We start from the raw sequence: 13127 nt of genomic DNA on the forward strand, positions 1-13127 counted from the left end.
AAAGGCGACCAGATGTACACACAAAATTGGAGTGTTGTAAACCAAGTTTAAGTGTTTGTTCATATACTATGCCTATCAAATATCATTAATTTGGCATTAATATTACAAAAGTACAATATCAAATTTGAAATTTTATGTTTGGATAACTTTCTACTTATTTTTGTACTTCTTTATTTATTAAAGGTATAACAACAACATATCTAGTGAAATTCCGCAAATAAGATCTGGAGATGTTAAAGTATATACAGATCTTACCACCACCATAAAAAATAAAAATAAAAAATAAGTCAATCCAAACAAGCTCACAGAGAGGGAAGACAAAAAAACACTAAACATATAAAAAAAATGCTGGCTATGGGGTTCGAACCCATGCGCACTTATGTGCAGAAGATCTTAAGTCTTCCCCCTTAACCTCTCGGGCAAACCAGCTGATGTTTTGTATTATCAAAATTCCTTAACTAAGATTTAAACAGATAAAAAATGAGACAAAACTTCAAAAGATTAGACATATATTATTTTTATATTTTGTTATTAATCGGGTTGGTTTATTGGCTTTTTAAGTACCTTGTTCACGTTATTTTGATTTGGTGTATTACATATATTTTTCATGTCTATTTGTTTCACATATTATCCACGGATTGTTTAATTTCTGATATGATTCTAAGCTTAAACTTTATCTTATTTGTCTCACAAAAATACCATAAAAAAATAAAAATGCTTCAACTTTAATACAATTTAGATTCAAGATTTCTTCGTATGACTTTATCTCGATATTGAAGAAGTTATCAAAATGTCTTTTGTAACCCTATTCTATTTGAAAATAAACAAATAAAGAAAGAAAATGAGTGGACGAATTTCATATTCTAATTACTATTTTGTTTTATGACACCAATATCTTTTTTTTTGAATTTGTTAAATAATAACGGGACCTTTATATTTATTTGAGAACTCTTTACTTAGAACTTCTCGTTCAGCTACATAAGTATTTTTTAACAATATAAATATTGTTAAACAATTATTTTTTTAAAATAAATTTATAGTTATACATCTAATATAAATACACAAATATAAAATAACATCATGCACCATAAACTTTTTGAGCGGAAGACAGGCTGCCTCCTGCCCGTCTGATATAGAAATACAACAACACTCGTCTACCATTTTCAAACTTTTTTATTCAAAATCACATACTTAGTTAGCTAAAGATGCGTCAACTACAACCTCCAACCTTCCTATTGAAAGTGCATCATTTCATGTCTAACCACTTTTCACACAAGGGTGATCTTTATAGAAGCTTGCTCTTGAAGGCAACAACCAGAGTAAAATATCATATCATGTGCACCGTTAGAATCTAAGCAGACCAATTACCAAATCCACCTACCATCACCAACATAACCATGAAAAAGCTTAAGCCATTATAACAACATTATAAAGTTGATGATTCCCTCCAAAGATTTGACCTCCTCAATTTTTCTTTTTTGGTCTATCTCCACCTCTCCTAAAAGCTCACCTCCTTAGAGAATGCACATTAAACACATCCATAGAAAGAATGGATCAATAAATATCAAAAAAAAAAAAAAAAAAACTGAATCAAATAAGAAATAGTCAATCATCACATGCATGGTCTGCAGATGAGGGAACTCGTCAAGCAACAAAGAAGCTAAACCTGTAGCAAAATACCAAATAGGTAATAACCATTCATTCGAGTAGAATATCAACCAACACAGCAATCGAAATCAAAGTAAACCTTCACTAGTACCCAGAGAGTTCATCTCGAACAGAATACCAATGAGTAGCAAAACTGGACCTAACTGTTGCTTTACATTAGGGTCAACCAACAATATTCTAAAAGCTAACACTCTCTTCTGAGTATCATTCCCTCCAACGTTTGAGAAAACGAAACCAGATCTCAAGGCAGATGTTTCTACTCCTATTTACTTTCCAGCGCTGTGCTTAGCTTTCGAGTGAGATTCCAGAGCATTTTCAGAACCAAAAGTCCTGCAAGGAAAAATACATGAATCCAGGATACAACTTAATGCCTCCTAAAATAATGAAAAGATATATTGAAGTTACCTGTTGCATGTCTTGCAGGCAAGTGATCCGCCAGATTTTGGAGTCTGGTTTGGCTTGTTTCCAGGAGTCTTACCAGCCTGTTTTGAGGGGTGAGGGGTTGCCACATGAACAGCACCTTTCTTACCATCTAGACAGCCCCAAAAAAGACACTCAGTAACAAGAAAACTTGATCACATAATACTTTTGAGTAAATATGGAAAAAATGAGTCACTTACTTTAGTTAGCATTAAACATCTTTCTTATGTACTTTTTAGATTATAGTCAGATTCTCATTCCAAATAATTAATACTTATTCAAGTTTGTGGTCAAATTTTCTCATGTAAATTGAAAGGACAACAGCAGACAGTTCAACATTACACAATCATATCCAATATCAACATTAAGTTAAGCATTAACCAAGTAGAAAAACTAACCAGTCTTTTGAGGAGTTAAGAATTTCGTCTTTTTATCAGGAACAGGTGTTTTTGCAGCAGAATCTGCAGGTCTCTTTCTACTAGGTTCAGCCTAAAAATGAAGAATGAACCAGGTGGTGTTAGCCCACCTTCCTGCTCAAGAAATTCAGGAGAAAGGAGAAGACCAATAACTACTAGCTACCTTCTTTGGTGTCTCCTCCTCACTCTCATCAGACTGATCTTCATCACTATCACCTTCTTCATCCTGCAAAGAGAATACTCAATACTCTAAACATTGGGAGCTGTATTATTCAAAAGCATTGCATTGTGGTTAATGTTTCAGACCCCTAAAGGAAAAGGCTGGATTAGTTACATGGACCAGAGGATGAACTAGCTCAACTCAGATGCAGGGTTTCTGACTTTTCAACATGCAACATAACATTCAAGACGTAAACAATCTGATATTCAGTTTGACCGCTTCCAAAAACAATGGCCCAAATATTATGGTAACTCAATTTGACAATTCCATTTCGGCCTATATTTCTAGAACAAATAGTATCTGTTATTGGCTACTCAAAAGTATGTTTAGTAGTAAGCAAAGATATTAAAAATCGATTTCATCCATTAATTTTTACCGGGACAAAAGCCCCTAAAATACTTAAGAGTTTAGTGATATCCTTAACAAACAATTGTGTTGATCACCCTTGCATCACCCTTATCAAAAGAAAATTCTCATCAAAAATTTGTTTTCCAAGACCAATTCTTTTAAAACCAGACCTACACTGTGTTCTGAATACCAAATGCAAATCATATCCTTCCGAAAAATCTTTAAGAGTTCATATCTTGATGAACACTCAAGTACCACAGGTTGAAAAACATATTTAAACAATTTGGTTGGAAATTGTTGAACAAGCTCAAACTGTTTTTTTTTTTATGAAGTAACAAACTCAAATTGATTTTTGTGCTTACCCAGACATTTAAAAAACCTTTTATTGATAAACATATGTTATAACAATACTATAAAGCATTGAGCATAAATTAGATGATAAGCATACCTCCCCCATCATAGAATCATCTTCATCCGCAGACTCATCAGTGGTCTCATCTTTATCTTCCGCCTTGTCAACTTTACTAAACTCTATAACCCTCACCTTCTGCTTAGTTGAAGCAGAATCCTTTGCACTATCCTTGGCTTCAGTCTTTCCTGTTAGACAGGTAGGCAATACTTTAGAACTAAGAAATGGCAGATCAAAGACACAAGTATATAATAAAATTTTATGTACCATTGTTTGCAATTGTGAGGGGTATTTCCTCATCAGACTCTGCACACAATAAAATATCAATTAAGTCTTCGCCTAATTCATCACAGCTTAAATATGCTCAAACAGAAAATTTTATACTTACCATCTTCATCTTCATCTACATCCTCCTCAGTATCACACACAATTGTAGTCAAGGAAACAAAAAGAACTTGAAAAGTTCACCTCTTTTAAATGGAAAGGAAGGGAATAGTAGAAACTAGAAAGATAGTAAAGTTCATGTGAACAAAAGATAGAAGATAACAAACAACAGAAAGGATATTCCTCAAATGGGTTGGCAGCCTTGTATCCAAAAAAGTAGACGCTACCATTTTTCCAGTTGTGTGATAGTTCAAAGTCTCTATCAAAAACCAGGTCAAATTGTTGTTGAGGCAGCTTATCTAAGCTGAGTGTGCCAAGAACAAGCTTCTTGCCATCAATAGTTACAGACAAGCATACAGGTTCTGATGCTTTATCCTTTTTCACCTCACCAAGAGATGCCTAAAAAAAAAGAATACATTGATAAAAATACTAAAAAGAGATGCCAACAAGGTACTTGGCTATTGCAAATATTTGCCTATCAAATTCAAGTGACAACTTAACACACCTGTGAAAGATGCAAAACCATGTCATCTCCAGGCTGTACAGATAAAGGTTGTCCACTTTTCACCTCCGCACCTAAATGTAAGAAAATTTAACACAACTGCCAAATATTATTCCAATATAAAGTGGGCATCGAACACACTAATACACAATGGATGAAGAATCAACAGCCGAGCACGCATAACAGATACGAAATTTTTTACAATACAATTATTACAAAATAGTATAGGCACAAAAGTACATTCAAATTGTATATGAGACCCAACAGAACTTCTGATGTACGGGTTCTTGAGCTATAATAATATCCAAAAGACATGTGGTCATCAAAGTAAAGCATATGAAGGTAACTCCAAATATTAAAATTAGAAATTGAGCCTTTATCACATCATACACTTGAAAAATCATTTCCGCGGTTCCAAGTAAATCCCTGATACTGAAAGAGCTAAATCAAATACCCTACTCTACTCTCCTACACAGAGGAACAGAAAATGAACACAAAGACAGAGTGATGAGAGAATCTATGGCCAGTTGGAAACACTACAGAGCCATTTTTTAACTGTCAACACTAAAGAACCATATCCAAAGCAGAGTGTAATCGTATATAGGCAGCATTGCACTTCAACACAAACATTTTCTAGTTTTTTCCCTCTCACTCTCTAGTCTCTACCATGGCAATGCTGAAAAATACATAGTCTGGGAATCTATCACAAAACAGTACAACAACAACAACAATGTACCAAGTGTAATCACACAAGTAGGGTACGGGAAGGATGGTGAGCAGCATTATCACTACCTTGTGCACAAAGAGAGGCTGCTTTCGATAAATACATCTATCATAACAATAACATAACTAGAGTGTACGCAGACTTTAACCAAAAACTAAGAAGGTAGAGACGTTGTTTCCAATAAATACAGCTATCACAAAACAGTAAATAACAAAAACAAAATGAAACATAACTTAAGTTTGATCTCAAATTGACGAGCTGTGAAATTTGCATACATGTGTACAAATTCAGGCATTCAGTCATAATATACCGCAGACATGTTTGATCAGAATCACATAAACATCGAAATCATAATAAACAATGAAAATTGAAACAGCGAAATAAATAAGCAATAAATACAGCATGTAACACCACGAAACAAAACATTTAACAAACAGTCATCGAGCAATACAGATTATCAAAACAATCAAACGATAAACAGAGAAAAACCAAATAGATTGAAATACAGATAATTTACCCCAAAATTCCATTGCTGATTACGCAGAAGATAGGAGAAACAAACTAGGGTTTCAGTAGAGAGCGAGCAATGGAAGCAAATTTTTAGGTTTACAAGCGGGAGAATAGAGAGAGAGAGGGGCTATTATATACTATGTTTATTGTTTCCCATGCTACCCTCGTGTGCATTATTGGTATATTAATCCTGCTCATTTGAAAAAATAATATTATATTAAAATGAAGTTACGTTTGTATATGTATAATTTAAAAAATTGTTATGAATTTGACAATTTTAGAACTGGATCAAAAATCAAATATTTTGAATGTATAAAATTTTAGATATATTGCATATGTTTTGATTGTTCTATCACAATGTACAAAATTATTAGGAGATCATTGATCGTGTTGATATTATCAAATGATTTATTGTGAATATATTTAAATTTTAATATAAGAAAACATGTTTAAAGTCTAAAAAAATATATTTATAAAATGATGCAAATTAGTTGTCGGTATATTGTTAAGTTAAAATATAACTTATAGTTACTATATTTTCAAAATGACATTGAAATAGTAGTCATGCATCAATTCAGTCTAGAAAGTATATTGTTAAAATCAATAATTCTAACACATTTAATAGTTATATAGTCTTTAAAAAAAAAAAACTTCAAGTAATATTATATGAGAAGACACATTTATTAGTTATATAGTATTTTTTAAAAAAGATAAAACTTCAAGCAATATTGTATGAGAAGATAAATCTTGTATAAAACTCAATGCATGAGATGAAGTCAAAAAATTAAACAGAAACATTATGAGCAAAATATAAAAAAAATAAATAGAAAAACCAAATAAAATAGTATTTTTAAAAATAAAAAAAAACGTGAGTAAAAAGTTGAAATATACGTTAATTTCATATGATGAGTGTATGCTAAACAAGATAATTAGGTTGATATAATATGAAGTTATATAATTTTTGTCATGCTTTATAATTTAGAATCATGACGATTCGATATAATATGAAATTCTATTATCTAAAATAATATTTGTGTCACATTTATAAAATGTTTTTTTTCGTTGCTTGTAACATTGAAATCATAAAAAAATATATAAATTGTGAATACTCCAACAAGACAATTATTGTGAATATAGCACAAATTCAAGTCAATTTGTTGTTACTTGTTATTGTTTATAAATTTTAAATTCAGTTTCTATTATTAATATCAAAATAAACATTAAAGATTTCTCAATAAAAAGTCATTAAATTTAAAAAAAATCAATTTCCTCCAAATATTAAGACCAAAAATTATATTAAGATTTTAATTTTAATAACATCACATAAGTATAAATCACCCCAATAATTAATATTTTTAAAATTTTATTGATTCTGAATAAAGATACGATAAAAATTATTTAGGCCAAATAAGATTAAAAGAATACTTGATAGAATGTGTAAACATTTTTTAAATTTTATGATTTTAAATAGATTAAATTAAAAGTTACTCACAATATATAGCTTTTTTAATCAATAAAAAAAAGAATGAAATAGCTAGTTTTTTTTAATATTATAATATTATTAAATTGTAATTTAATTATAATAATAAATTACTGTATTTAATGTAATCCTGCACGTTTGGATTTGGAGTAAAATAAATACAACAGGTACCCACGTTTTTTTTCAGCAAGAATTTTTACCGGAATTCGGCCTAAAAGCAACTTCAGTCTGAAAAGGGGGAAGTTGGGGAACTGAATTTGTCCCTATAGTATTTGTATCTGGTCCATAATTCACCGGAATATTCCGATCGCCGGACGACAAAAAGCCATCCATTTCCTCCATCTCCGGCAACTGGATGACTTCTAGAAAGAGAATAAACCACGTAGTTCAAGCTGCAATTTGCTAAAATCAGAGTTTGGTAGGGTTTATTTTGACTTTGATATTGTTAGGATTCTCCATGGAAGTACCTGTTAGACGTTCGAATTATGCAATATTACAGCAGCAACCACCATACGATGAGTTTAATTCAGATGAGAAGAGCAAAAGTAGAGGTGATAAGGGATTATATTGGGACTTGATTGATCGCCGAAAAGGTACGACGCCGTTTCAGGCCTCGATTGTGTTACCGACCCCGTCAAGTGAGGGTAGCTTTGCTGAAAGTTCCATTTCTGGAGTTTCATTTGGGCATATGAATGCTAATTCAGGCGGTGGAGGTTCGTTGTCGAAAAGTTGGGCTCAACAGACGGAGGAGAGCTACCAGCTGCAGTTAACGTTAGCTCTGAGGATCTCTACTGAAGCAACCTGCGCTGATGATCCCAATTTATTGGATTATGTGCCAGATGAATCAGTATCCCATGCTTCAGCTTCATCTGCATCCGTGGAGGCAATGTCTCATAGATTCTGGGTATGTGTTATATTCTGTTTTATTGGTTTTTTCTCATATGCATACTGTTAATATATCACTTCTTAAGTTTCAATTTGAGATTGTGTGCTAAAACAGTGTGAAGTTCGCATATGAGGTTATGTTTTGTAGTAAGAACAATTTCACCAATTCATATTTGATAAGACATAGAGGTATAGTAGATATTAGTTCAAATTAAGCTTCTATGTCTTTGTCACAAGTAAATGTAGTACAACTTAAGATGTCCTACGTGCACATTATCACTTTGAATCGTCAACCAAGTCTAGTATTTATTGGAGAAAGGTAGGGGGTCCATTATCCACCAAGTTTCGGAGATAGAAGCATCAGAGTCTAAAAGTATAGAAAAAGGAAAACTAGTTTAGATTGCAGATGTTCCCATGCTTAGATGACAATTGATTATGTCGGTGAAGGGGACAGACGTTCTAACTGCTGGATCTTTTTTCAATACCATTGAAAACTGAGTATCTTCTGTATTATCATGACATCCTAATTTCTATCGAAAATGTCTAGACAAATGTCAAGTAATGTAGAAGTTGAGGATGAAAAGAATGATTTGATTTGTTGAGTTTTTTGGTCTCTCAAGGATGCCCGAGTCCTAAACTAGTCTAAAAATGCTATACTCAGTTGTGCAAAGGATGTTTGTATTATATTGTGCCTAATGTATTGGAATTCTTTAGCCTTTCTTTATGTAGTTGTGTGATCAAAGTGAATGTATTGGAAATTTTCAGCCTTTCCGTACATAGCTGCATGATCAATGTGAAATATGTTTCCTCTCAAAATCAGGTTAAGGCAACAATCTATTTCTTGGTTGAGAAGGAAAAGAAGACATGTGAGATTTACTGTATCTGTGGTATAACTTATACTGTTGTCTAAGTACACTTGACGACAGTGGTGGATCCAGAATTTCTTACTTTGGGTGCTCAACTATCTCTAATTTGAACCTCGTACTAAAACTGGGTGCTCAGTTACAGATTTATATAAATTACTAGGTTTTCCATATAATAATGGTGTTGGCTTCAAAATGTAATGGGTGCTCAAGCACCCATAAACTTGAATGTGAATCCGTCACTGCTTGACGCATATGCAGCTTAAGTACGATAATCATGACTTCTTTATTGCTCAGCTTTACCTGTCATACCTGTAACTGTCATATTTACGTTATGACATAACTCGTTTGTTGGATGTGGTGCTCCCAAATACATGACCTTTGTGAAAAGCTGTGATGAGTGGTTACCTATGTAACTAATATTAATGCACCTACCTATTTGGTTATATAATTGTATAGTAAGGGTATTTAAGTTTTTTCTCAGGAAACAGTAAATGTAGTGAAGCTAAGGAACAATCAGTGTCAATATAAAGGTACCTTGATAAAAAAACAAAGGCCCAATCACTGTTTCCAATTCATTGTATTAATATATTATGTACCAAGTTCAACTACCTAGAAGTGTCCCCTTATTGTCCAATACTCTAGAGGATGTTCAAAGTAGTCGCTGGACTACTTTGTTAAACTTCAGGTCATTGCTGGATTAGTAAAAATGACTCCAAGATACATTGCATTCAACTAACACAACCATATAATATCCAAAATCGATACTAGAACTGCATGAAAGTAGTTGAAATTTAATTCTCCTTCTTCCCAAAAGTGATATCCATTTAACTGACAATAAAATGAGCATTCAAACTGTTGTATACTTGTATGTTCTTACAATCAAAGTGGTTCTCAAAGTAGAGATAAAGTTGATCTTTCTCAAGTTTAGGCCTTTATTAGTACTAAAGTAGACCCCATGTTATCAATTAAAGAAGAAAGTAGATCCCAAGTTACCTTATTTTATAATTTTGGAGTAGTATTATAGCATTAGACAAAGGGATAATCCTCTAGTAAGTGCATTCGGTTTTATGATAAAGCCATAATAGAAAGTAAATTCATTTTAGGATAGAGGATTAGATACTTCAGAAAATTGTAGCATGAGATATTGGTTATTAATTGGGGTCATTTTCTGTATCTGAATAGAAGTTTCAATATGACAATGGCCATATATTATCATTGTTTCCAATGTTATTTTCTTATAATATCTCGTCTATATTTCGGTTGGCCCGGTCATACAGTCCCAGACCTCCTGGTTTTCATACCTAAAAGACATTTTCTTCATTGCATCTTCATGCTGTACCAGGTAAATGGGAGCTTATCGTACTTTGACAAAGTCCCCGATGGATTTTATTTCATTCAAGGGATGGATCCATATATTTGGACAGTCTGCTCAGATCTGCAAGAAAGTGGTCGTATCCCATCAATTGAATCCTTGAAGGCTGTTGATCCCTCTGTAGTACCATCAGTTGAAGTGATTTTGATTGATCGGCAAAGTGATCCCAGGTTAAAGGAACTACAAAATCGAATCCATAGCATGTATCGTAGTTGCAACACCACAAAAGAAGTGGTTGATCAGCTTGCAAAGTTGGTTTGCAATCACATGGGGTAAGTTTTAAAAATGTTTTTCTGAGGAACCCCAATGGGATTGATTTTCTTGTTTGGTTTTTTCAGAGATTAATTTTTATTCCCTTTATAAGAGGCGCAGCTTCTGTCGGAGAAGGTGACTTCATTCCTATCTGGAAGGAGTGCAGTAATGACCTGAAGGATTGTCTAGGATGTTTTGTGTTTCCCATTGGTAGCCTTTCTGTTGGACTTTGTAGACATCGCACGTTGCTGTTTAAAGTATGTTGTTACTGTGTTATACTGAAATTACTATCTGTTTGCTGTTTTGCGAGTCAGCAGTCTAACCTCTAAAGTTAATTTGGACATATTCATACCAACTAATGGTTTGCCATTGGAAAAAATCACAATTTTTTTAACTAATCATTTAAATTATTTTGGATTTACTCTGCCTTGAAGTAAAATGAAATGCCATCAAGAAATTCCTTTCACTGGGTTGCTTGTACAGTTTGATGTCTATCATTAACTTCAAATGTGACGATTGTAGGTTCTGGCGGACATCATTGATTTACCATGTCGAATTGCCAGAGGATGTAAATATTGTAAAGAATCCGATGCTTTCTCATGTCTAGTTCGGTTTGGCCTTGACAGGTGTGCATTCAGATAATATATGGTCTATGTTTCCATTTTCTGTATGAAGGGGTCGACTTTCATTTACATCATCACTAGTTATTTATGCTTTCTCTGGAATATGTAAAGCTGGTTTTGTTAAGAATAGGAACTACAAATTATATGGATCCGGTAAAATGACCATGGTGAAGTTTTGTATTTTGTTCAGTTCCCTTTGTTGAAGCATGCAAAACATAGAATTAAAGATTTGTTTTCATAAAGATCTAGACGTTTGAATCTGAATGCATATCTAGGTGATTAAAATGTTGCCTCAAGATTTGAATACTGTATGATTTTTTCAACATTTGAATGTACATAATAAAAGTACAATCAAATAAAATTAATTAAACATTAAAAAATTAATAAAATAAGATTATTACTTGATTCAGAAAATGAAACACTTACACTTGCTAGTGATGGTGGAGAAATTTTTTTGGCGGTGGTGATGGTAATAGTTGTTGGTAGTGGCTTGCAATGATGGTGGTGATTGTTCTGACGGTGGAGGTGGTTGGTATTGTAGTGACCATCATGATGGTGGTGATTGGTAGTGTTGTTGGTGATTGTAATGGTGAAGTTGGTTGATGTTAGTAGTTGGTGGTGGTGATGGTAGAATGTGTGATCGTTGATAATATGTGTGGTAGTTGACAAAGGTGTTAGTTGTGATGATGGAGGTTGTTGGTAGTAAAGATTGACCACAATGGTGGTGGTGGCTAATAGTAGTGGTGGAGGTGGTGACCGAAGAATGTATGATGGTACTTGATTGCGATGCTAGTCGTGATGGTGGATTTAGTTGGTAGTATGAATTGGCCGCTAGTGGTGGTGGAGGTGGCGATGTCTACAGAGATGGGTATGGTGGTGATAATTGATTTAATTATAATGATGAGTGTGGTAGCAGCTTATAGTAGTGGTTAGTAACAATGGTAGTTGTGATGGCAGAGATGACTGGTGGTAGACGAAGGTAATGGTGATGGTGGTCATGGTTTTGATGGAAGAGGTGGTTAGTGGCGGTGGCTGGTGATTGTGAATAAAATGATGGTGAATATTATCCACACAAGAATACCTCTTAATGATGTTAAGACTATTTTCTAGATCTTAACGATTAAGACCTATTTAGATCAATAAGTGCTAAAATCTTAATGAAAACAAATGCACTTAATGCTTTAATATCTGAATAACTCAGATTCAGACCTACTTGAGGCCTTAACACAGTTTTCAATGAATTAGATTAAATTCCTGCTTTGTCTTAACAGCTGCTTCTTCATGTTTTTGGATGCTCTGTTTTCAGGTTTTGCAATTGAGATGTTTAGTGAGAATGGTGCTTTATTTAGATGTCTAGTGGGAATGGTGCTTTATTTAAAGCACACTGGGGTTGAAATCTCAACTTCATGAAATTAACTTTGTTTTTACCAGATGCTGTCTTAATCATTTAATTTAAGATTTACAATTTCAATTCAAAGAAACATCCTTTTTTTCATCTGCTCAGCCCCAAAAATAGGGAACTGGAAATCAAGTGGAAAAATTAAAAATAAAAATAACAAGAAATCTGATGCAGTGAACAGCAGGATTTTGTTTTTCTGAATGCTATAACTTTGATGAACGTGAAGAAATACTGACTGCTTTGTCTGTTGAATTCTTCTGCTAGAGAGGTCTCGGTATACTTCTATAATCACACACAAATATATTGGTTTGAAGTCTGCCAATGATTATTGTGCTTTTGGATAGCTTTGTATTTAAGCACATAAGTATTATTTATGTTAAGAAAAAGAAGTACATAAGCATTGACACTAAGCGAATGCACCTTACAGGGAATACTTGGTTGATTTGATTCGGGATCCAGGATGTTTATATGAACCAAATTCATTGCTCAATGGTCCATCTTCCATCTCAATTCCTTCACCATTGCGCCTTCCGAGATTTGGACAAGTTGAACCTGCCATGGATTTCACGTCATTCGCTAAACAGTATTTTTCGGATTGTCTATCACTTAATCTGGCCTTTGATGATTCTTCAGCAGGTATTGAACCCCC

At 33.4% G+C, this 13127-nt stretch overlaps 2 protein-coding genes and 1 non-coding gene across 4 annotated transcripts in view; 1 reads left to right on the top strand and 2 right to left on the bottom strand.

The window, feature by feature from the left end:
* Positions 1–346: 346 nt before the first annotated feature.
* TRNAL-UAA lies at positions 347–429 on the bottom strand. The gene has a single exon. It is a non-coding gene; the product is annotated as a tRNA-Leu (tRNA).
* A 1215-nt stretch (positions 430–1644) lies between these two features.
* LOC107031948 (histone deacetylase HDT1-like) lies at positions 1645–5762 on the bottom strand. The gene is made up of 10 exons (XM_015233471.2): positions 5609–5762; positions 4371–4441; positions 4047–4264; positions 3870–3898; positions 3749–3787; positions 3521–3669; positions 2668–2730; positions 2487–2577; positions 2074–2200; positions 1645–1998 (listed from the first exon to the last, which is right to left on the bottom strand). Exons 1-10 carry the CDS (start codon positions 5619–5621, stop codon positions 1935–1937), a joined length of 864 nt encoding a protein of 287 aa, XP_015088957.1. The 5' UTR covers positions 5622–5762; the 3' UTR covers positions 1645–1934.
* A 1494-nt stretch (positions 5763–7256) lies between these two features.
* LOC107031853 (serine/threonine-protein kinase CTR1-like) overlaps positions 7257–13127 on the top strand; it is a 14911-nt gene continuing 9040 nt past the window's right edge. For both annotated transcript variants that reach the window (XM_015233340.2, XM_027912505.1), the window contains exons 1-5: positions 7257–7985; positions 10175–10476; positions 10569–10713; positions 10979–11082; positions 12906–13114. In XM_015233340.2, the coding sequence (XP_015088826.1) occupies positions 7539–7985; positions 10175–10476; positions 10569–10713; positions 10979–11082; positions 12906–13114 (1207 nt within the window). In that variant the 5' untranslated portion in view covers positions 7257–7538. The remainder of the gene's footprint in view (positions 7986–10174; positions 10477–10568; positions 10714–10978; positions 11083–12905; positions 13115–13127) is intronic.

This window comes from Solanum pennellii, chromosome 10, assembly GCF_001406875.1.
Source record: "Solanum pennellii chromosome 10, SPENNV200".
NCBI lineage: Eukaryota > Viridiplantae > Streptophyta > Magnoliopsida > Solanales > Solanaceae > Solanum > Solanum pennellii.